This window comes from Triturus cristatus, chromosome 8, assembly GCF_964204655.1.
Source record: "Triturus cristatus chromosome 8, aTriCri1.1, whole genome shotgun sequence".
NCBI classification, from domain to species: domain Eukaryota; kingdom Metazoa; phylum Chordata; class Amphibia; order Caudata; family Salamandridae; genus Triturus; species Triturus cristatus.
In genome coordinates, this window is record NC_140591.1 from 317520863 (window position 1) to 317546862 (window position 26000).

The 26000-nt window shown below is 49.1% G+C and overlaps 1 protein-coding gene across 4 annotated transcripts in view; it reads right to left on the reverse strand.

The window, feature by feature from the left end:
* The window catches only part of SPATA13 (spermatogenesis associated 13), a 158203-nt gene that overhangs the window by 90356 nt on the left and 41847 nt on the right, over positions 1-26000 (reverse strand). The window contains exon 1 of one of the 4 annotated variants that reach the window (XM_085621602.1): positions 1080-1222. The exons of the other annotated variants lie outside the window; for them this stretch is intronic. Within the exon in view, the coding sequence (XP_085477728.1) occupies positions 1080-1163 (84 nt within the window). The 5' untranslated portion in view covers positions 1164-1222. Of the gene's footprint in view, positions 1-1079; positions 1223-26000 lie in introns of those variants that run through there. 4 annotated transcript variants of the gene reach the window in all.

Consider the following 26000-nt stretch of genomic DNA (forward strand, 5'->3'; position numbering starts at 1 on the left):
AGGTTTGCGGGTGCATAAGAGAAGCATGTGTGTTATATGTGTGCCATGTTGCAGTGTTAGTTATACAATGCAAACCCCCTGAGGGGTTGCTTTCAGTGCAAGGAAGGAATTGGAGGTAAGATGATGACGAATGTGGTGTCCGTAATTCAATCATTCAAACATATGTTTCAATACTGTTTCCATAATCTGAGGTAGTCGTCAATCTCTCCAATTTCCTCATGGAATATACCTTCGAATATGTGTGATGTGCATGAGTGCGTGGAGAGTAAATATGCATGTGCGTCAATGGCAATATGTTTATATAGGTATGTAAGCGTTTGTGTCTGAGCGTCCATGTGCACATGTAAATATAACCTCCCAGTAAAAGCACACCTCACGAATCATCTCTGTGCCTGTGGGTGCAAACCACGGGCAAACGAAAGGAGAAAGGACTCTGGCCTTTTATAAAAATCCGATTACTGGAGGCAGATAACCTACTCACATATTAACCAGGATCTAAACCCTTCAGCTAATCAAGCACTGACAAGGCACAGCAGCCTTAACTCTGGCGCAAGAATCACAATTCTTGCCAAAGGAAAGACGGATAAAAAATAAAGCAGTAAGTAGAAAGAAATCAAACTTGCTCCTTCCAGAGTTTACAACGTCACTAGAAATTGGTAAAAGTGCATCCAGAATATGCAATAACTAAGTGTAAAAGTCACCAAAATGCAAAGAGATTAAACACAACATGCTTATCTGTAATCACTTTTCAGCCATTTTCCATCGGATTCCCCAATTGGTAACATTCAAAGTGTGACAATCTCAGTCAGACATCCTTCCATATAAAACGGGCCAACGCGTGAAATGTTTCGCCTTTCACAGAAAGAAGACAGTAAGGTCCAGACAATTTCGTCACTTTGGTGGGCTGCAGAGTGCATGCAGAAAACAAAAGATCGCCTATGTAACAACTATAACATTTTCCAAAACGGCAACGCACCTGACAAAAAGAACACTTACTGTCTTTGTTACATGTACTGAAACCCTTCTGTTTTGTTTAGGACAAACTCTTCACTGGCTTATAACATCCTTAAAATACAAACCGTAAGATCACGCCCCTCGGCTTCGCAGACCGGAACTGGTGTCCCGCACACACACTGAAAGAGCAAGCATGAAACTGAAGGCATCCTGGGGTTCCTGCATTCGATGTATTTCTGCCCTTCCTGGGAAAGGGCAGCCTCGCACCTGGGAGGCGGAGACGTTCCTCTGAGAGGCATTCATTAACTGAGCTCGGCTAATACTTTGACCTTGCACTTTGAGCTCTCGCGACATGCGAGGCACGCGCCAGCGGGTGAACAGCAGCACAATGAGCACCTGGGTGTTCGTCTTGTCTCTCGGGCAGCACGAGAACATCAGCTGACTGACAGCCGTCTTTTCTTTCCACTACTCTGCTGGACTCCTGCAGCCTGCACCAGGGCAATTCGAGCTGATGGAGCCCATTCCACTGTAAGGTATCCGTATAGGAAAAACAAACAAAAAGGGGAATAATCTACTTCATCTGCAGAGAAGTAATGGATTAATCAAATAAAGTAGATGAATGACATCTTCCCCTCCATTCTACTCCTCCTGACAGGATGAGTCAGGCTATTGAATTAACCAGGTCGCTTCTCCACTGGTTGGGAAGTCATTGACAGTCATGGGCCCTGGTGCTACTGCACCTGCTGCACGAATGATGGCTATACCACCTGAAAGCATGACGATATTCTTTGAGGCCAGAGTTTCATTAATTGGATGTGACTTTCACACTCTGAGGATGAGACTGGCTCGCTCAGGCCATCTGCAATGCCCTCCCTGACTTTAATGGAGTCTCAAATCAGTGAATTGTGTCGTTTCTATTAAAGAATGTATGAAACAACCCAACTGTAAATATTCCCACCCACACAGGCAGCTTTCCACTCAAGGCACACTCTGTTCTAGTTTCTGAGGTATCTGGTATTAAATGCCCTGGGGTAGTAGTCAGTGTGAACACAGGCCCTGCCGCCATGTTTGCAACCTAGGTGTTCCAGCCTGGCATGTGACATGGTGCCAGCAAGCATTAAGCGTATGACCACTGTACACCATCGAATCTTTGGAAGAACCTGCACCAAACGTGCAAAGGGCTTTTGAAAGGTGCTCCCTAATTTGTATTAGTTTTTTTTTGCAGCCCATACTTTGCCAGCTGTGGCTTTAGACATTCAACACAATGCAGATGTGGCGTGTGGCAAGCATGATGAGATGTCAGCACACAAACATAAGATAAATTGCATTTTACACATTCCCATTTCTGTTTCTAAACTCTTCAAATGGCAGGTATTATTGTTGCCCAATTTACTGGTATTCAATGTACCAACCTCAGGGATGAAGGGCTGAGTCGACCCTGCCGGCATTGGAACTCATCAGGGTTTCAGCAAAGACTAGTCGAGCCACTGAGCTGCGCTACCGCACTGCTTCATGCGTTGTTCACTAACAAGATGTGCTGAATCCAGCTACGGGTCTTCTTGGCGCCACAAACATTCTCCAATAACTCATGTTTTAAACTGTCATACAATAAATAATGATGGAAAGATCCTTCATGGTCAGCACGCCACTCACCCGCGCTATCCTTTCAGTAGGACTAGCACCTCAAAGTCAAGGTAAATACTGTTGGCATTTATTGATGAATGCCAGGACCAGGCGTGAATGCAAACATATGCCCAGATGTGTCATATTCTTATAGGAAGGTTTGTAGGTGAGAGGCTGTTGTTACGGAAACTCCTCCTTGGCACTCATTCCAGTTCTGGAGAAAACGAAGTTTGAAAGTGCATTTCTTTCCCAAACAAAGTGCTATAATTTAGACCCCTTTATTTACATCTTTTTTTCATCAAACCTATTCCTGCTCTGCAATTTCCACACAGAGCCTCCATCATTTGAAAAGGTGGCAGGAACAACAACAAACACACATTGTCGATGATAGGAAAAAAAGAACAGAAGGAAAGTAGGCAGCGAGGAACAAATCCGCCACTGGGAATTTGCAGAACAAGATATTTCGAGAGGGAAGGAGCATTTCATTTCCGTTTTGGTTGGTAGCAGCTCTGCAAACGGTGCTGCATGTGCCAGAGGGAAGCTGACGATGTTCCCATAGAAGCAGTATTGCAATCTGCCCCCGCTACATGTGTTCACTTATTTCTTTGTGCGCAGAGAGTTAAAAAGCCATCTGCAGAGAGGAATACTTAATCACAGCAGGAAACGAGGAGCTGTAAGTCCCGCTTATCTTTCATCCAGTGCCCATGTCTGGACCTACGGGTCTGATCTCAGCAAATCACAACACATGAGAAACAATTCCCCATAGAATCTGCATGTAGGTTTTCAGTGATGAGGTGATAACATTTAGAGTTACTGTATGTCCCAGAGGTGCTCCTTTCCACCTCCACTCATAGGCCTCGGCTGCTTCCTCAATTACACTTGACCTCCCCTATAAAGTGGGTCTGGGGGCTCACTGGACCAATGTTTCAGCTCCAGGGGTCTGTGTTTGCTCCTCCCTCATGGCCAAAGGTTTGGATCTTGTTGGATCCACTCAGCCTTCCATCCTTCTAGCACAGGTCGATGAACTGAGGACCACTGGGTAACAATAAACATTTCTTTTCTATCAAGAGCGCCATTGGAGTTCCCCAGGGGTGAACATGCATTCTACAATGACCCCTGTTCTGTCATAAGTAGCTCTTACGGGTTTGCATTGAATTTTCAAAGAGCACCATTCATTCTCAATACAAATTTATTTGTAGCAGTACCCATTGGAACCAGTTGTTGAAAGGAGATCAAAGTGCATGCTTTTTGGTGTGTGGGCTGCTCATTGTTTTTGTGTTACCTTTGGTTTATCGCTAACAGCGACTCATGTAAGACAGCTGGTTAATGTATGTAGGTGAATAGCTTTATAGTCTCGTTGGAGAACATAACTAATGTTTTTCTTTTCAATTGGTGTACCCAAGTCATTATAGCTTCAAGAACTGCCCACACTCAAGGACCTAGGAGAAACAAAGTTTGTGTCCAATCTATGATGATAGCACACTGCATACCACCAGGCTTAAAATGGCAGTTTGGTAGAATCTTTCCAATGCTTGGTGATTTGTTGGAAGGCCACTGCCAATAAGAGAGCCAGAATATGAGTGTCGCACGAGGCTGAGCGCCAAGCTTCAGAGATGCTACCAAGAAAAATTGCAGAAAAAGAAAAGGGAACAGTAATGTGAAATATTAAATTAATTTGAACCCAAACTTTTGTCAAAAAACGCAACACAGAAGGGCATGTAAAAAGTAGATGTTTTAAATCTGCCTGTGTGAAAGAGCATGTGCAACAAGCACCTGTTGTAGCTGGGTGCATTGTGTGCAGATGGGTGGGAGTTAGTAAGAGTCTATTATAAATAAAGAAGAGGGATTGCGTGGTATTTGCTGCTCTGGCGGGCTTCATGATTTTATTCCCGATTTTTGCCCAAAAAGAAATTGACCAGTTAACCTCAAAATCGGTTTCCCAAGCCAATTCCACCTTTGATTTAGTCCTGTTGGAATCAGGGAGAGTAAATAAGAATAAATGGAAGATGCTCTTGGGGAGGAATGCAACAGAATAGACCAAAAGTTAGCAGAAGACGAAGCTGAGGGAAGAGAAAATTGATTACTTTCATACGCAGTAGAGCATTACATAATATTTTGTATTTGTGCTCAAATGATGAGGGTAAATTAAACTGATGACGATTTTGGGAGAAAGGTAAACTATCACGTTCATAGAGTTGGTGGATCCAAATTATACCCTTATTTCTCCAAGTTTTCCAATAAATGGATTTATTATTAACTAATATATTTTATTATGCCAAATGGTAGAGTTAAGAAAAGTGGGAGTGTCTGTAGGAGAGTTACGGATAGTGGAATCCAGTAATCTACATGAGTTTTTAAGAATAAGCGTAGAAAGGGACTGTGGTTTGCGAGTAAAGGATAAATATCCCTTGAAGGAAAAGGGAAGGGGAAAAGACCTTTCCATATCCACCCACAGCGGGCATATAAATGTGGGATCAGAAAGCCATCTGACGTAACAGAAAAGCCTTATGGTAATTAGAAAAGTCCGGGAAATTAATCCCACCTTCTGACTTTGGGCAGGTTAATTTAAGTATGGACATATGAGATTTTTTATAACTCCAAAGAAATGAAAGGAGGATAGAATTAATCTTCTTGAAGTATTTACAAGGTATGGTCACCGGGAGATTTGATATAGTAAACAATACAATGGAGCTCAGCATCATTTTGATAGTATCCAAATGATCCCACCAAGCGAGGTGAAGCGGGTGCCATCTAGCAGTTAAAGTGGTTACTTTATTTACAAATTTTTCCAAATTTAGAGAAACTGAGTAAAAAATGGAGGGAGTAAACCACAGACCATGACGAAGATCTTCTAACTAGATTTCCCTGCGGATTGCCTGCTGTACACAATCTTAGGTACAGTATGGTGTTTCTCTTTCTCTTCTCAGGTGCATTTTGGTACAGACCGTTACCAACAAAGCACCTCTACACTAGACATTGGTCAAATTTAAATTACGCCCAAGTAATTTCGAGAATTTTGTTTAAAGCTTATGAGAAATTTCTGAAATGATGGCATCATGCCACATTGAGGATTTATGCTTGCCATTCACTACAATATTATAGCACAGGAACATGAACAATCAGAGGGTGAATGGCTGTTTCTGCCACTTGTGTTTTTTGCGCTATTTATTAGTGCAAAATGAGTACTCATGTCAAAACCTGATAGAAGGACGCCTTACACACTAAAATTGTGCTAAATGACACTTCACATAATTACACCTAATTTTCCCAAAATTTTGAGTTATTATGCGAAAGCAAATTATGCACATTTTGCACACCCCTAATCTACAAAACTCTCTAATTCTGCATACCAAGGATTACTATCAACATACGTTACATGTGCACAAGGGACGATACTACAAATTAATTTGTAGCTCTATGAAGAGTGAAACATACTTGTAGTTTAGGATATGAATCCTAATTACATTTGTCAATTAGTACAAACAGAAATGTTGGCACTTACTGATAGGAAGGTAGACGTTTTGGGGCCGATTTGAAAAGGCAGGTAAGAGTGTGTAAAACTCTGGTAGTTCTGTTTTCCTTACGCAGATGCTCTTGAGGACAGGCCCTAAAGTCTGTGAGGGCAGTAAAGAACACGGCGGCAAGATAAGGGGAGGCCGACACGAGACGTGAGGGAAACAGAGACATAGATGAACTGAAGAAAGGTGTTTTGGACAGGAGCAGAGGCCTCTCAGATTTAATTAATTTGCTTTCAGATATTTCAGGAATACTGTTAATTAACTAACACAATGAAGGCCATTTAGTGTACTTTGTGGTGCCATTTTTAGAATTGAACTGGAAAACAATATTTACGTCTCCAAACTCATTTACAAGCCACAAGGCCTGCAGGGGTGGCTGCATGAATTGCCACTATGAGTGTATTGGGAAGGAGCTTTCCAACAATATTTTACTGGTAGATGTTTTTCCCTGTGAGGTTGTTTCTACATGTGAGTGCGGATGGGTTAAACTGTTATCTTATATGTCTTTGAATATTAAAGCGGAGTTTATCTACTTGAGTGGGTCCTTGCACCAGCTCTCCACATCGCCTTGGTCAAGCCTTGCCGGCTCCGCTGCCTGAGCCTGCCGACCCCACCCTCTGCCCTCGCCTAGCTCTGCTCTACTCGCGTTGCGGGCCGCTCCCCAGCCCATTCTCGCTGCCAGATTCAGCCTCTGACCACCTAAAGTCTGCCTTTTGCGGCTCTGCCCACCCCTTTAACCTTTTTGGAATTTTTAAAATAGCGTTTTTGTGCTGTGTGTCACCATTTCTTTTTCTGCATCATGTTAGGCCTCACTTTCTGTTAATCGTCATACCAGTCAGCCTTTTATATTCTGTATTAGCCTAGTCCATTATTTTACTGCATATGTACAGTCAAACGTTTCCCATCATTTCCTGTGCTAGTCACTCCACTGTTGCAAGTGTCATGTGTTGTTGAACATTTGCGCCACTCAGCCCTTCCATTCCTGTAATAGTTAGTCTGGTGTACCTTCCCGCCATTTTTTCACCATCCTCTACAACCCCGCCTTCCACCACCACTCCCCCTGCTAGGACCCATGTAATGGAGGCTGCAGCATGGTTGCGCCACCAGCGCTTCAAAGGCAAACCCGTCCTTGCCTGGACCGCACCCAGCACCAGGAACTCTGGCTCTCCTGCCATCCATCGCTACACCACCTCCGACCTAGACCTGGCCCCAGAGACCACAACAACAACTGCAGCATCTCCTCCCCGAGATACATAGAAGGACCCTTTGCCGGCCACCACTGCCGATTCACCTGAAACACCAAACCTGTCATTGTGCACCACGCTGCTGACCTCCAACCCTCTGAACAGCTCTAGTGCATGCTGCTCAACGTCCTATCCCTCTGCAAGCACACCACAGAAATCTGGAACACCATCCCCACTTCCACCCACACATGATTTTCATCACCAAGACCAGGCTCACACCGTCCTTAACCCCCGACAACACGACTGCAACGCCTCGTGGCTACAAGATGATACACAGACAGCACACCAACAAACACTGAGGAGGCATCACCATCATCCACAAGGATACCCTCCAATGCACAACCACCGAAGACGACATCTCATCAATCATAGAACAGCTCAACTTCCAAATCGGAATTGATGCGAACACAACCGTCAATGGAACCCTCATCTGCAGACTCCTGGCCCCCTGCCCCAGCTCCCCCTGGCAATCTACTCCAAGTACTACACCTTCCTCGGTGACCTCAACTTCCACCGCAACGACCCCAATGACACCAACTCCACTAACCTCTTGGAAAGCATGAGCAACATCAGACTCACGCAACTAGTCACCAGCCCCACGCAGGACACACCCATGACCCAATATTCACAGCCAGTGACAGAATCAAATTCAGCCATGCTACCGAACTCCCCTGGACCAACCACAGCATCATCCACTTCACCATCGCAGGCTCACCACAACCCACCTCCAAGCCCCCACCCCTGCAAACCACAGATGGAACAAAATCACTGAGACCCAATGGACTGCCGCCCTCAACACAACCAGACTTGACACCAACAGAAACCTTGAGGTAGCCGCCCAAAAATTCTCCTACTGGATCTTGAACTGTGCAGACACAGTCGCCCCCAGCACCAGCAGATCCAGCAAATACGCCAGCTGGTTCACCCCTGATCTCTGGGCCTTCAAACACGAGTGCAAGCGACTAGAGAGATGATGGTGCTCCAGCAGGAACCCCTCAGACCTCACCACCTTCAAATCTGCCCTCAGCAAATACCACCACCACCCCAAAGAAGCCAAAAAAGATGCGCTAACCATCCGCATGGAGGCAAGCACCAATCATACTAAAGAACTCTTCGGCATCATCAGAGAATCCTCCTACCCTTTTGCCACCAAGACCATGATGTGCTCTTCCCAAGCCCTCTGGGAATCCCTGGCGGACTACTACCACAACAAGATAGCAGACATCTACAGCAGCTTCGACCCGCTGCCTACCGACTTCGGACACCTCCTGACACACACTGATGGCTCCCACAGCCACATGCTCACCGATTGGACACCACTCACCACGCCAATCATCACAGCCATCATGACCTCGATTCACTCTGGATGCCCGACCGACCCCTAACCCCACCACGCCTGGGACAGAAGGAAATCAACTGCACACTCATTAATATCCTCCACTCATCCATCCCCACTGCCACCATCCTTGATGCATGGAAACATGCAGAGGTTAAACCTCTTCTGAAGAAGCCCTCCGCCAATCCCAGCAAGCTCAAGAACTACCGCCCCATTATGCTGCTTCCCTTCCCAGTCAAGGTCCTGGAGAAAGCCATCAATCGCCAGCCCACGGATCACCTGGAAGGAAACAACCTACTCAATGCCTCCCAGTTCGGCTTCCACTTCAACCGCAGCACAGAGACCACCTTGATAACTGCAATTGACGACATCAGATCCATCCTCGACTGAGGTAAGACAGCAGCCCTGCTCCTCCTCCACCTCTTCCTTCCTCACAGGATGCACACAAGAAATCCGCCTACCGCACTTCACCTCTGAACCCAAAAGCATCATCTATGTTGTCCCCCAAGGATCTTCCCTCAGCCCCACACTCTTCAACGCCTACATGACTCCATTGGCCGACATTGTCAGCACCTACGGACTCGACATCGCCTCATATGCCAACGACAACCAACTCATCCACTCGCTCACAGAAGACACCGCCACCACCAGATCTAACTTCCAAAACGCCACAACCAACTTCGCCGACTGGATGAGATCCAACTGCCTGAAGCTAAACATGGACATGGTGGAAGTGCTCATCTTCAGAAGGAACACCCCCCCCCATGGGACGACACATGGTGGCCCACAGCATTCGGACCCTCACCTACCCCCACCGACCACGCACCCAACCTCAGCATTATCCTGGACAGCAATCTCTCGGTGGAGCGCCAGATCAACAGAGTAGTCTCCTCCTGCTTCCACACCCTCCGCGTGCTGCGTAAGATCTTCGGATGGATCCCCATCAGCACCAGGAAAAAAGTCACCCAAGCCCTCATCACCAGCCGACTGGACTACGGAAATGCCCGCTATGCCATAACTGTGTGAACTCGAACTGGATGTGTGAGTGCCGTACATGACATCGTTGTTCAAATAAGTGTTTTGCATTCATGTGTATAAAGAGGCCTGGATGCAAAATACAACAGAAAATGTAAACAGATTTCTGTAGCGGCATTTCTTTGGTTCACGTGGTGCCTTTTTTTCCATAAATCAGATAATTTATCTGTGATTTTATTTTTTAGAGCAACTTGCACCAGGCACAGCTTAAAAGCATCTAAAATCAAGCTGATACCAGGGACAGAAAACATGAAAAAAAATAATTGAACCATAAAATAGGTCAGCATATATGACATCTACATAAAAGGAAACACAAGGAGATGATGGACGGAGCGCTGAAACTTTTCAGGCACTTACCCCCAGTCACAGATCTAGGTTGAATCCATCATCGTTCTTTAGCTCACTTCTCCAACCCAGTTCGGACACAGCTATTTGCAAATCAGTCTTGACCCTGTGCCTCAAGGGAACAGTCCAGCACTAACTGCCAAGCCATGTCTTCCCTGTGCCCGGAAACAAGTATCCTGGGACCGGTTTCAGGCTAACAGCCCTCATCAGCCAGGCTAGCTTGAATCCAGTGTGACTGGGGGTGAGTGTCTGAAAAGTTTCAGCGCTCCATCCATCCATCATCTCCTTGTGTTTGCTTTGCTCGCCCTAAGATGGCAGGGTATGCCCAGACTTGGGTCCCTTGCTCACTTTGCCACTGGATTCAAGCTAGCCTGGCTGATGACGGCTGATTAGCCAGAAACCGGTTCCAGGATGCTTGTTTCCAGTCCAAAGAAGACGTGGCTTGGCAGTTCGGGCTGGACTGTTCCCATGAGGCACAGGATCAAGACTGATTTGCATATAGCTGTGTCTCAACTGGGGTGGCGAAGTAAGCTAAAGAACGATGAAGGATTCAACCCAGATCTGTGACTGGGGGTGAGTGTCTGAAAAGTTTCAGCGCTACGTCCATCATCTCCTTTTGTTTGCTTTGTTCGCCCTGAGTTGGCAGGGTATGCCCAGACGTGGGTCCCTTGCTCACTTTGCCACTGGATTCAAGCGAGCCTGGCTGATGAGGGCTGGTAGCCCAAAACCGGTCCCAGGATGCTTGTTTCCGGTTCAGGGAACACCTGGCTTGGCAGTTCGGGCTCGACTGTTCCCATGAGGCACAGGGTCAAGACTGATTTGCATATGGCTGGGTCTGAACTGAGGTGGCGAGGTGAGCTAAAGAACGATCATGGATTAAACCCAGATCTGGACTGGGGGTGAGTGTCTGAAAAGTTGCAGTGCTCGGTCCCTCATCTCCTTGTGTTTGCTTTGTTCGCCCTAAGTTGGCAGGGTATGCCCAGACGTGGGTCCCTTGCTCACTTTGCCACTGGATTCAAGCTAGCCTGGCTGATGAAGCCTGTTAACCCGAAACCGGTCCCAGGATGCTTGTTTCTGGTCCAGGGACGACATGGCTTGGCAGTTCGGGCTGGACTGTTCCCATGAAGCACAGGGTCAAGACTGATTTGCATATAGCTGTGTCTGTACTGGGGTGGCAAAGTGATGGATTCAACCCAGATCTGTAACTGGCGGTGAGTGTCTGAAAAGTTTCAGAGCTCCGTCCATCATCATACATAAAAGGGCCATGTAAATTGTTGTAAGTATTACATACCTTACCAATCATACTATGTATAGAAAACTCTTGTATTCCACTAGAGTAATGAAATATAAAAAAACACGTTCACCATATATTTTTGCTTTTTTCTGCTAACAGCATTTCCCCTTCATAATGTGAAGTGTCTCTGTTTCACAACAGAAGGCTTCCTCTTAAGATTGCAAAGTCTGGTATTGCAGAAGAAAAACTTTCTTTTAAGAAAACTCCACGAGAAGTGACGTCAGACAAGCATGAGGAACCTGCGTAGATACAAATCATGAGTCATGATTTTTTGGGGTACCACACCGTGAGAGGAAGTGCAGGGGTCATGAACGCTGGAGTTTTTCATGCTTTACTGGAGACAGTGTGCCAAGGGTGTGCATGCTGTGGTTTCAACACCCAAGTTCAATCTATAAATATGTTTTTTTAAACTTATTACAATACTGCACAGATATCACAGTACATGTTAACCCTGCAGTTTACAGTGCATCAGAGATCAGCGAAGTATCAGTACATTGTGTCACAGCGGTCTGCCTGAGTGCCCATGTGCTCTGCTCGGTAGCTTCATCGCTGGGCACACGGTAACCTGTGTGGCATACAGAGCCGTTCCCACAAAGGAGAAATATGTTCAGCATTAACTAATATAGCTTGTAATACAAGAAATAAGAATAAAGACGAAAAAGAACCTTGGCAGTGACTGGTGGCGGGAACCCATACCAAAAAGGAAAAACAGAATACCTAAAGTAGCATTATTGAGTGGCAGGCAGAGATTTCAGAATATACAGGAGCCAGCCCCTCAGCTCTCCAATGAAGGCCACTACAGTATGTGGAGGGGGTTGGGGGGCGGGGGGGTTCAACCGGTACCACCAGGGCCGCAGACCACCGCAGTGCAGAGTGCAGGGATAACGATACTAGTCAGCAGCAATGTCAGAGCCCCAGTAGTAGCATATGTGGGAGGCCGGCACAACCATCGTTTGCAAGGCCTGTTGCCCAAGACATCAGCCCACCCCATTGTTAACCTAGTCTTCAGTACTACGGTTTACTCATCCCATACCAGTGTGGATTATGCTAGAGCCCAGTCAATCCAACATGGGGTCACCCTCTGGGGTCGGTGTAGGGTTGGCATGTCCTGACGTCTCTGTAGACACCTCTTTCCTCTCACCCTGACCCTCGGCTGACTGCAAACATTCCAGCATATCACCCCACTCTTCCAGATCACGCTCTGCATTCTCATCTGTACATATAGCCTGCAGAAGGCACTCCTCAGCCAAACCTCGCTCGCGTATATCTGCCCTCCAGCTATCCAGCCAGGGAGATAGTATGAATCCATTGTATTGCAATACGACGCTTAGCCAAGACAAGGCTCAGAAGAGCAAATTTGTATCTCATACGGGTTCACTTTTTAGGGACCGAAACCACACCTAGTAAACACTGCTTAACCGCCGCTACTAAACCGTTTAGCTACTAAACCGTTTAGCTACTAAACTGAGAAAAATCCTAATTTTAAGGCTTTCGGTATTCACAGAAGGCATTTAGGAGTCCTAAAGTTAGGAGTCCTAACTATACTACTACTAAACTGAGAAAAATCCTAATTTTAAGACTTTCGGTATTCACAGAAGGCATTTAGGAGTCCTAAAATTAGGACTCCTAACTTCTGTGAATACCGAAATGAGTAAGTGCCTTCTGTGAATACCAAAATGAGTAAGTGCCTTCTGTGAATACCAAAATGGTAGTAAGTTTAGGATTTTGTCTTAAGTTAGTTCTGTGAATCGGGCCCACAATTACCAATATTAATAAATGAGGAAGTCCCAATGGGGCCGACACGCGTTGTCAGGCAATGAAAATTGATGGCTGGATTTAATTCTTTAGACATACTTTAGAAAAACAAAAAGAAAAAAAGATATATGAAAAACAGTCACATTTCGACTTTATGTTTATCTGTGAACAGCGTTATGTTGGGCAACAAATGAATTTAGGATATTTTGGATTGTGATTTTAGGGTGCAAGATAAAGTTGAATTGGTTTCAGAATCAGCAGTTGCCAGGGTGGGGACTTATAGTGGTGGATCCCTCAGTCATTGTCCAGAATTTAAACATTGGGTACGGATACTGAGTGTGCAGTTGAATAGCACAAGCTGGTACTGGAAATCATTTGGTGTTCCACATTTTAAAACAAGACAACAAAGGTGGAGAATTCTCACTGGAAACTGACTTATGGAGAAAAGAAAGATTTATATGTAATCAAAGCAGCAACTGGCAGACAATGTAGAGATTTGATTGGAACGTTTAACCTCATGAAATATTGGGGCTGCTGCATTATGCATCAGTTGAAATGTAAATGTCACTTTCTTTGGGAATTCCAGATAGACCAAATTAAAGTCCAGGTGAGACGAAATAAAGACATTCATAGGTGTTATCTGTTGAGTAAAGTAAAACAAGTGTAAAATATGTGAAAGAAGTAGCTGGCAAAAGCAGGCCTGGATCACGGAGTTAATCTGTGGAGAAACATCAGCCAATAATCATTGGCAAAAGCAATAGGTTTTGGCAATGCAAGAGCTCTTGGCGTTGTCAATATGAATGTCCTGTAGCCATGCTGCATAGCAGCACATCTGTGGTTCAGCATGGCTGAAAGTCACAGAAAATAATGATGTGGCGTGGCCAGTGCTGGCCACATCATAGCACTTTTCTGTGTGGCAGGTGGTGTGGAAAACGTGTAATATTTTACTTGGCATAAGCGACAGCCATTTTGGCTGTGGTGTCCATTTCCTTTCCTTCGTAATTCTCCTGTTCTCTGCTGCTCGTCTTTTTCTGCCTGTGCTATCTGTTTTAGTTGACTTCCTGACTCAGCTAAAAGCAATGTATGTGCTGAGAGTTTGTAGCTGCCAGAACACCTGGTCCCAGATGTTAACTGTCAATCATTTACTGCTATCATAAGCATTCCTGCTCCCCCTCCCACTTTGGTGACCATGTGGTTTTTCATCTGTCCTTGTTTGCTGATAACTATTTCTAAAACGTGTTCTTCCTATTTCTGTTCACATGCTTACACTGAACAAAACCTGTATATAAGACCTGTGTACTGTGAATTCAATGTACTACCTCCAGGCAGCACTTGAGAGTGTTGTGTGGACGTGGTCCCACTCATGAGTGATTAATAAACTTGTTATTTATTTCCAACTTAAGTGTCGATCTCTATTTTGTTGGTCTATGGACCCGTGGACAAGAGGGGGACCATGCACCAGTGTACCCCTAAAAAGGGTATATTTCCACAGTTGGCGCTCGTCGTGGGACCCAATCAGAGATGCAGCCGCCTGAAGGAGTGGTCTTGACGGAAGATTGAAATTTCACTGAGGAAGCGCACTGCACGAGGAGACCTTTGTCTTTGCAGGCCGACGTGACTTTTCCGGTTTTCCCGATTTGACCCTCCAGGGGGTGCCGGTCTCAAATGGGGTTTTCTTTGGCGTAATTTTGCAGTGACCATTAGGTCAACCAGAGATCGGCAGTTGGAAGTTGGAGACTTCTGTTTGGTAAGGTCGCTGAAGCGGCACTCTTGATTTGTTTGGCCTAGGTCTCTTGGTTTGGATTTGTCATTCACTTTTTGCAAAAATTGAAGGCAGGTAATGTGGAGATTTTTCTCCTTTTGAAGTATTTGAAGTGATATTTTACAAATTTTAGGTGAAACATACCTGTTGTCAGCACACTACGTAGGTGGTATTTTTGCTCTGGTGGTACCAAATTAAGCTTGAGAAAAAAAAGTCAGCCGCCTCCCCCAGAGGGGACACCTAATAAAGACATATATGTCAAATATGGTATTTCTTCCATAATGTACAGTACACTGTGGAACAAATACACAAAGGAAGATTCTGATCTGCAATGGCCTGTGAATGGGTCATTTGATTTTAAAAAGGTTCAATATGTAGAGTAGTGTTTATTTGAAAGAAAAAATAGACAGGATATGTTTGATTGTGTGCGTATGTGAGAAAAAGAAGTACGAGAGAGAGTGAAGAGAGCAGAAGTTATAGCAGAAAAAGAACAACGAAAAATGATATATCAAAACAGCGCTAGAATAAAAAAAAAAAAGAAAGAAAAAATAGAAAAAGAAGATAGGGAACGTCAATTAGAGGTAAATGGCGCCCTATTTATCCCATACTTAATAAACCTCAGGATGACTGCATCCTAGTATATCAATCCCCACCCCCGTATAAATTCCCCACTCCAAGTGCCCTTAAGGATGACGTTTTTGATAAGGAGAATGTGTCATCAGAAGAAAAAGATAAAGATAAGCAAATTGGGCAGCAGACTCGCTCTACTTTATCTAGGGAAGAGAAAGATAACTTGCAGGATAGTGCTAGAGGGGAAGCACGTCGGACTACTACAGCAACGGCCCTCACAGTTACAGTTCAGACTTGGAAAGACGCCAAACAGTTTTATTTTTGTAGAAAAATTCTCTTGGGAGGTAATATATGGTTGGCGAAATATTCCTAATGCAACAGAATCAGATGATATAAGTACTGATTATAAACAGTTAGGAGATGGGATTTTACTTTTTTCAAACCTACCTGATATGATTAGACGGATGGTCAAATTACGAGATGACACATTGCGTTTGCGTAAGGAACAAGAATTAGCTAGGAAAAATACAGTTGCAGAAGCAGTTCAATCTCAGGCAAAGAAAGTAGATGCTTTGGTGGGTGCGAATAAACCTAGTAGTAGTGAGTCTGCTATGAAACCTATGCATGAAGCTGCACCCCTGTATGTTCCTCCGAAGGGTGCGGGAACCAATAATGATAAAACGTCGGATGATGCAAAGGGATATTTTATATATAATTGGGTTTACACTCCTTGCAGTAGAGCTGATGTGATGGCTATTAAAGCTGCTTTGCCCGACCCCCACAAAAATCCTGCCGCCTTCTATGAGGAGGGGGAAGGAGCCATTAGCTCCTGCACTATGACCTTGCCAGATATTGATATGTTCTTTGGGCTTATTTTGCCCCCTGATATGTGGAGAACAATATGTAAAATAGATGACAATGCGGCATTTGGTGACACCTGGGTGGAATTAGAAAGAATAGATGCGGAAAGGGAGCCTGTGCAGAAACCTCAGAAGGAGATATTAGATCATCCTAAAGCTATTGTGACTAAGTTGAAAACTCTCATACCCACTAAGAAAATAGATTGGACTACGTTAGCGTCCTGTAAACAGAAAAAGGATGAGTCAATTTCTGTTCTCTTTTCAAGATTTGAGGAGACATTCCATGATTTTAGTGGTCACTCATTGGCCGATGATACGGGTAAACATTTGTTTATCGATAAATTTGTCGTCAATATGTTACCGGAAATAGCTAGTCGCTTGAAGGTCAGCGAGAGTTCTTGGACCACGTCTTCCCCACTTTCCCTTTTGACCATGGCACAATATTATGAGCGACAGGAACAGGAAACAAAAGGCAGGGAGGATAAGATGCTTAAAGAATTAAAGACAAAAGTTATGTTGGCTCAAGTATATGGTCCACCATTTAGGGGAGGTGGAAGAGGCGGACACGCAATGTATACACCTGAAGTGCCCCCTTTTGCGAGGTTAGCAGTATCAGCGGGGAAGGGGAAGTATGAGAGGACGCCCAGGGAATTCAGGAAACAGGGGAGGTACAGGAGCTCACCCCAGATTTGAAGCAATTGAAGAAGGACCAAATTACTCTAATACTTTTGATAGACAAAATCAATATGAAATGTCTGCTTATTCTGCTGATGGTCTTGCAGATTCCGATTATGCATAGGGATGCCTAGGATGGGGTAAGGGACCGGTTAAGGTGCCAGTAGATCAAATGGGTCCTTATGTTGATACAAGCGTTTTGGGATCTACTGATCGGTTTTTGGTTGCTATAGGGGCTACCTGTAGTACGCTATCTAAAAGATTGGTTCCTAGAGCTCCCCTGTCCGGCACAATGATAACACGATAGGATTCGATGGGACACCTACACCTAGCCCACTTTCACAGCCACTTGAATTCAGGCTTGATAAATTCACTGCAGCATGTCCATTTTTGCTTTCCCCTACCACACCGGACAACATTGTGGGTATCGATATGCTTAAATATTTTCGTGCCACAATACGTTGTTCTCCAGAAGGTGTGCATGTTATTTTAAATAACAATCATTCAATGGTTGAGAGATCCTGTCTTATCATTGAGGATGCCGCTCTGGCGTCCTTACCTAGTGTGAAGAAGGAACACTGTTATTGTTATCATTTCTTGCCTCCCATCATCACGAAGTCTCGCGAAAGAAATTGCAATTTTGTAGACAGCAGGTTACCCATTTAGGTCACCTGTCTAAGGAGGGACGTGCACTTACACCAGACCGCATTCAGACTATTTTAGATACTCCTGTGCCCCGTACTAAGAAGGATGTCCGTGCACTGATTGGCCTCACTTCTTTTTGTAGGCAGTTTTTCACACATTATTAAAACTTAGTTGGCTCTTTTGACTAAAGACACTCCGATGCCTCTCCCATGGACTACTGAATGTCTGAATGCCTTCCAACAGTTACGCCAAGCTCTTTGCTCTGCACCAGTATTAGGTACCCCAGACATGTTGATGAGTGACTATTTGTTCCAGTTAATTGACAATTTATCTTCTATCTATCAGCAGGTGCGGGAATCTCTTCCTTCGTGAGCCCTGCTATGTTGACAGACAACCGCGACATCCTGGTCACAGATAAAGGACGAGCTGTGTCACCTGAAAGATCTGAGGAAGTCTTCCCGGACCACACGATCCTTGGTACATCTAGATATCTGCTTCGATCCAGGAAGAAAGACATTTCAACGCAGAAAGAGACTGTTTGAGTCACTGTCCTGGGTGGTTAAAGACGGACTACAAAGGGGGGTAGCCATTTAGTGACACTCGTCTCAACGTTAGTGAAGAAACCAACGCCTGCCCAGGACCTTAGGGCATCATCTATTTTGTTGATTGCCGATGAAAATGAGCTTGCCTAAGAAGAAGGAGATCGCTGCGACAACGTGCAACGGTCGTGACATAGCCATACCTGACCCCTGCACCTCACACAGCCCCCGAACCCACGACCTAGCCGATCCTTCCCACCAGAACACACACACCCGACCCAGACTTTCCCGTCCGTGGCCTTCCTCCTTTCGGCCACACCGGGCCCGCGTGCCCACTTCATGCACCAAGATGGCCACCCGGCCCCAGCGCGACCCTGGCCTAGCGGCGCCACTCCGGCTGGTGGACATCGCGCTCCCCTTGGGATAAGAGAGGGAGGAGCAGTTTCTATCACACCTCTGAGTTTCCCTGGGAAGGTGGGTTTCAATCGGCCCGCCGGCCTCCCCGAGGGCTGGCTCCACGCCTGCTGGGTGTCTGGGACTCCTCCCAACCCGGCCCTGAAAGGATCAAAAGACAATGGCAGGAAAACCCCGACAAGCAACCCCCAGGTGACAAGACCCCTGCCTGCACAGACTCCGGACATCAAAGAGGAGTCGCCCTATAACAAGGGGTGCTCTGGGACTGTCCGGCAGATTCGCCTTTGGAAACACCTGAGCCCTGCTGAGTGACTCGCAGCTCCCTGAAGATCGTAAGACCTCCGAACTTGTGCTTGAGCCCTGCTGAGTGACTCGCGGCTCCCTGAAGATCGTAAGACCTCCGAACTCGTGCTTGAGCCCTGCTGAGTGACTCGCGGCTCCCTGAAGATCGTAAGACCTCCGAACTTGTACCTGAGCCCTGCTGAGTGACTCGCGGCTCCCACAGACTCTCTTGGTCCCGCCGGACCCCACGACGACAAGCGTATCCCCCAGCTCGAGGATTGTGAGCTGTGCGCCGGGTACGCTCCTGCATTTGATCTATATCCCCCCAAGACTGTCCCGCTACCTCCTACCCCCCCTCAAAGACTGTGTGAGCCCGCGCTCCACTTGTATATATTTGCCTTGCTGATCATAAAGATCCTACAACTCCGACCTGATAAAGATTTATTCTTAAGAACTCCCGGTGTGGTGTCTCTTTGTCGTGTGGTGCCGAGTGTACGATCCTAGATACGAGATTCCTCCCCTGAGGAGTCTCCCGCCAGTGCCCGGCTACAATACCTCGAGGGTTGGTCTCAGAATAGTCAGGGCCCCCTCCGGGCTCCTCTGAGGTCGCCTTCTAACATTGGTGGCAAGCGACGGGATTCGGGCCCATAATCTAGAGATCGTACCGTGAACGGCTGACGCACTACCGACAAAGATGGCAGAAGGAAACGCCGTGGTTCTCACAGAAAACGACACCAGTACCGTGTTCCAGGCGGAACAACTGGAAGAGTACACACACAGAGAATTGAAGCAATTCTGCAAGGAACTCAAAATCGCTACCACTGGTCTCAACACCAAAGAAGATATGCAAAAGGCACTGAGAGCTTGGGTGGATTCTGGAGCCCCCCGCCCAGAAGGAGCGGTGGAGCCCCGCGACGAAGCTGGACCCTCCCAAGGAGAACGCAGCAGCAACCAGGCGCGAAGCTTCGTACCAGACGGGGGCCTATCCCCGGAGGAACTCGCAGACAGAGAAAGAAGTCGCCATCACGAACTCGAATTAGCCAAACTCAAAATTGAGGGCGAGTTGAAATTAGCCGAGAAAAAGCTAGCAGTGGAACAGATGCGGGTGCAAGGAGAACTAGAAGAGAAGAAACTCCAACGGGAACACGAAGGAAGGAGACTTCAACTGGAACATGAACGCAGCTTGAAGGAAATGGAGCTAAAAGCAAAAAGCGAAGAAGCGCGGCCCCCGGGGAACCGAGAGGCGGCCTCCCCGGCGGAGCAGAAGGTCTACATCCCCAAGGATGTGGTCAAAGAATATTACAAAAACGATGACATTCAACAGTGGTTCCGGGTCTACGAGGACGCCATGGCCTCCCATCGGGTCCCGCAGAAGGATTGGGGGGCCGGGTTGTGGGGACGATTCCTGAGCGAAGGGAGAGACACCCTGCTCGACCTACCAACCTCCATGCAGACCTCCTATGACCACATGAAGGAGGCCCTCCTCACAAGGTACGGCCTCACCCCGGAGATGTACCGCCAGCGGTTCCGGGACTGCAGGAAGATCCCGGGCACCACCTGGGTGGAATATGTGAACTTTTTTAGCCGTGCGTTCGATGGGTGGATCAAGGGCAGCAAGGTAACCACCCTGGAAGAACTAACAGACCTTATGTTGTGGGAACACCTGGCTGCGAACTGCTTTGTGGAACTGCGCCAGCATCTGCTCGACAGCAAGCTCACGGATCCGAGAAAGCTGGCTGTCGAGGCGGATCGCTGGACCAACACCCGGGTCTCCCGGGGCCCTGTAGGAGAGTACCCCCGAGCCAGTCAGGGACCACCCCGCCAGAGAGGGGGGGGAAACCAGGGAGGGCAGAGAGAGTCCCAGTCTAGTCCTCCGAAGACCCAACCTCCGCCTTTCCCGGCACCCCCACCAGCTGTATCCGGCCCCCCCCTGAGACGGGGGCACCGGGTGACCATCACTTGTTTCCGTTGTCAGAAGCCCGGGCATTACGCCAACGACCCTGAATGCCCCATGGCCCCACACACCACCCAGGCAGCACCCCCCGCTAGACAGATAGCCAATGTAGCACTGGGGGAGGAGGTTGAGGAGACCGTAGAGTGGGAAACCGCAGCCATGGCCCTAGTATCCTTAGGAGATAGAGAAATGGTCCCTGGAAGCCTCCTGCCCTCCAACACGAAGAAATATGGGCAGCTCGTAACGATCAATGGCCACCAAGTAGAAGCCCTCCGTGACACCGGGGCCAGCATCACCGGTGTCCTCAGTCATTTAGTCCACGAAGACCAGGTCCTCCCCAACGTCTTTTGCCCGGTCATTTCAGCAGACAACACGGAAAGTCTGTGTAAAGTAGCCCTGGTGCCTTTTGAGTGGGGAGGGGTGGTCGGTAAACTGAAAGTCGCAGTGAGGACCTCCCAGCCAGTCGACTGTCTCCTGGGGAACGACCTGGAAAGTTCCCCCTGGAAACAAGTCGAGCGCAAGACCCACCTAGGGATGATGGGCCTCCCGGAGTGGGTGTGCGCCACCACCCGATCCATGGCGGCCCGACTGACCCCCCTGGGGGAAGTCGACGACGCCCCGACCACGGAAGATAGGATGGTCCCCGCCGAGGGTCCCCACATCCCCCCACAAGAAGGGTCGATCGCCAGTGACGAACCCCCACCTTCCGACTCCGCCCAGGTCACCGAGTTAAGCGATCTGCCCGAACTGACCCAGTGGCGCCACGAGGGGGGCCCCTCCCGAGAGGAGTTCTGCCGTGAGCAGGCTACCTGTCCTTCCCTGGTCGGGCCCCGGCAACAGGCAGAGGCCCAGGCCGCGGGCGACCAGACTGGGACGCACCGGGTGTACTGGGAGGATGACCTTTTGTACAGCGAGCAGAAGTCGGTGGAGCTAGGATCCGGCCGGGTGCTGGTGGTACCCCTACGCTTCCGAAACCTCCTCCTGGGCTTGGCCCACGACGTTCCCCTCGCAGGCCACTTAGGCCAGGACAAAACCTACAGTCGCCTCGTGACTCACTTCTACTGGCCCAGAATGAAAGCCGATGTAGAAGCCCACTGCAAGTCCGGTCCCACGTGCCAGGCCAGTGGGAAGAGCGGAGGAAAGCGCAAGGCTCCCCTCCAACCCTTCCCTGTCGTCAGTATCCCTTTTGAGCGGGTCGGGATCGACATCGTGGGGCCTCTGGACCCCCCAACCTCCCAAGGACACCGCTTTATCCTCGTCCTGGTGGATCATGCCACCCGATACCCTGAAGCCATCCCCCTGCGCACCGTCACAGCCCCCGTGGTGGGCCGGGCGTTGATGGGAATCTTCTCCCGCATGGGTTTTCCCCGCGAGGTCGTGAGCGATCGCGGTACCAATTTCATCTCCAGATACATGACGTCCTTGTGGCAACAATGCGGGGTGTCCTATAAATACACCACCCCGTACCACCCCCAAGGGAATGGCCTGGTAGAGCGGTTTAACCGGACTCTGAAGGGGATGATCGCGGGCTTGGAAGGGCCCCTCCGGCGTAAGTGGGACGTCCTGCTCCCCTGCCTCCTATTCGCCTACCGAGAAGTATCCCAAAAATCCTTGGGGTTCAGCCCTTTTGAGTTGCTCTACGGGCACCCCGTCAGGGGGCCCCCCAGCCTGGTCAAGGAAGGGTGGGAGGCGGCGCCCCGAGGCCCCCCCCGAGATGTGTTCCGATACGTCCTGACCCTCCGAAACCAGACTAGGAAGTTCCGAGAGATGGCCGAGGCCAACCTGGAGGCGAGCCAGGAGGAGATGAAGCGCTGGTACGACCAGAATGCCCCTCTGGTCGAGTTTCAGCCGGGCCAGCAGGTATGGGTCATGGCCCCCGTGAAACCCTGCGCCCTCCAGGATAAATGGACCGGGCCCTTCAAAGTGGCTGAGCGGAAAAGCCAGGTCACATACTTGGTGGATGTCCAGTCACCACGGGACCCCCTTCGGGTCCTCCACGTGAACCGCCTTAAGCCCCACTTTGTGCGGACGGAGCTGAGCCTCCTACTGGCCACTGATGACGGGTCCGAGGAGGAGTCGGATCCTCTCCCGAATCTCCTGTGCACCAAAGAGAAGGACGGCTCCGTAGAGGGAGTGAACCTCTCCCCATCCCTCACTTCCCAGCAACGTGAGGATTGCCGCCAGCTCCTAGGGCAGTTTTCCGATCTCTTCTCCCTGGTCCCCAAAGTCACTGACTGGTGTGTCCATGACGTGGACACCAGAGACAGCCCACCGGTGAAACACCGAGCCTACAGAGTCCCTGATCGAGTCCGGTCCTGCATTCAGGCCGAGGTCTCGAAGATGTTGACCTTGGGAGTGATCGAGCCCTCAGACAGTCCCTGGGCCAGCCCCGTGGTCCTGGTCCCGAAAGCAGCTGCCCCCGGTATCGCCCCAGAGCTCCGCTTCTGCGTGGACTACCGAGGACTCAATGAAGTCACCCGAGCCGATGCCCACCCCATTCCCCGAGCCGACGAGCTCATTGACCGACTCGGGGCTGCTCGGTTCCTCAGCACCTTCGATCTCACCTGCGGCTACTGGCAAATTGCGCTCACAGAAGGAGCCAAGGAGCGGTCCGCCTTCTCCACCCCGGATGGGCACTATCGCTTTCGCGTGATGCCCTTCGGGATGAAAAATGCCCCGGCCACCTTCCAGCGACTGGTAAATAGAGTCCTGGCCGGGCTGGAAAAATTCAGCGCTGCATATCTCGACGATATTGCAGTTTTTAGTTCCGAATGGAGTGAGCACCTCCAGCACCTCCGGAGGGTGCTAACCGCCCTGCGCCAGGCAGGCCTCACCGTGAAAGCCAGCAAGTGCCAGATTGGGCAAGGGTCGGTAACCTACCTGGGGCACCAGGTCGGAAGCGGTCAGGTCGCCCCTCTACAGCCCAAAATCGACGCCATCCTAGCCTGGGAACCCCCCACTACCCAAACGGAGTTCCGAGCCTTTCTGGGCCTCACGGGCTACTATCGGAGATTCATCCGGAATTACGGCAGCCTGGTCGGTCCCCTCACGGGACTCACGTCTAAGAAACAGCCCAAGAAAGTGCAGTGGACCCCTGCCTGCCAAGAGGCGTTCGATGCCCTGAAAGCGGCCATGTGCACTGCCCCCGTCCTCCAGGCCCCCGACTACTCCAAGGAGTTTGTGGTCTAAACGGACGCCTCCGAGCATGGAATTGGGGCCGTCCTGTCCCAGGTGAATGACCAAGGCCTAGACCAGCCCGTGGCCTTCCTCAGCCAAAGGCTGTTGCCCAGAGAACAAAAATGGGGCACCATCGAGCGCGAGGCGTTCGCCGTGGTCTGGGCCCTCAAGAAGTTACGCCCTTACCTGTTCGGCACCCAGTTCAAGGTCCAAACCGACCATCGCCCCTTGCGATGGCTCATGCAGATGCGAGGAGAAAACCCCAAGCTACTGCGGTGGTCAATCTCCCTCCAGGGGATGGATTTCACCGTGGAACATCGCCCTGGGACTGACCACGCCAACGCCGATGGCCTCTCCCGGTTCTTCCGCTTCAGCGAAGAGAACCCCCAAGAGGATGGGTAGTTCTCTCCGGCTTTCAGCTGGGGGGGGACGCGTGTTAGACCCGGCCCTCGTGACATAGCCATACCTGACCCCTGCACCTCACACAGCCCCCGAACCCACGACCTAGCCGATCCTTCCCACCAGAACACACACACCCGACCCAGACTTTCCCGTCCGTGGCCTTCCTCCTTTCGGCCACACCGGGCCCGCGTGCCCACTTCATGCACCAAGATGGCCGCCCGGCCCCAGCGCGACCCTGGCCTAGCGGCGCCACTCCGGCTGGAGGACATCGCGCTCCCCTTGGGATGAGAGAGGGAGGAGCAGTTTCTATCACACCTCTGAGCTTCCCTGGGAAGGTGGGTTTCGATCGGCCCGCCGGCCTCCCCGAGGGCTGGCTCCACGCCTGCTGGGTGTCTGGGACTCCTCCCAACCCGGCCCTGAAAGGATCAAAAGACAATGGCAGGAAAACTCCGACAAGCAACCCCCAGGTGACAAGACCCCTGCCTGCACAGACTCCGGACATCAAAGAGGAGTCGCCCTATAACAAGGGGTGCTCTGGGACTGTCCGGCAGATTCGCCTTTGGAAACACCTGAGCCCTGCTGAGTGACTCGCGGCTCCCTGAAGATCGTAAGACCTCCGAACTTGTGCTTGAGCCCTGCTGAGTGACTCGCGGCTCTCTGAAGATCGTAAGACCTCCGAACTCGTGCTTGAGCCCTGCTGAGTGACTCGCGGCTCCCTGAAGATCGTAAGACCTCCGAACTTGTACCTGAGCCCTGCTGAGTGGCTCGCGGCTCCCACAGACTCTCTTGGTCCCGCAGGACCCCACGACGACAAGCGTATCCCCCAGCTCGAGGATTGTGAGCTGTGCGCCGGGTACGCTCCTGCATTTGATCCATATCCCCCCAAGACTGTCCCGCTACCTCCTACCCCCCCTCAAAGACTCTGTGAGCCCGTGCTCCACTTGTATATATTTGCCTTGCTGATCATAAAGATCCTACAACTCCGATCTGATAAAGATTTATTCTTAAGAACTCCCGGTGTGGTGTCTCTTTGTCGTGTGGTGCCGAGTGTACGATCCTAGATACGAGATTCCTCCCCTGAGGAGTCTCCCGCCAGTGCCCGGCTACGATACCTCGAGGGTTGGTCTCAGAATAGTCAGGGCCCCCTCCGGGCTCCTCTGAGGTCGCCTTCTAACAGTGGGTAGTGGAGGAAGTAATGCCTGAAGCCTCCTTACCCAACATTACTGTTACATCACTTGCTGCAAAAGAGCACCATCGTTTTGATTTGCCGCAACATGAACAGTGATACCGGCAAAATCTGAAAAACAATTAATTTCTTCAAATGTTGCATCAGACACACCAGCTAAGCAATGCTACTAACTGTTGGGTTTGTGGCAAGATTCCTCCTCATCAGAACATAAAAGGAATCCCGTTGTCACCGCTGCCATTCTCTCACAATGGCTCATGCCCAGATTGGTTCAAACTTCTATATGCCTCTAATGAACAAAGTCTGTTACCGCAATGAGGATGGGGACCCACAAGCAACAGGGACTGCATTAGAAATGGAAGAATATAGTAAAGGAAGTGCAGCAACAAACTATGTTTATACAAATTCTAGGTCGGCTAAAGGAAATGGA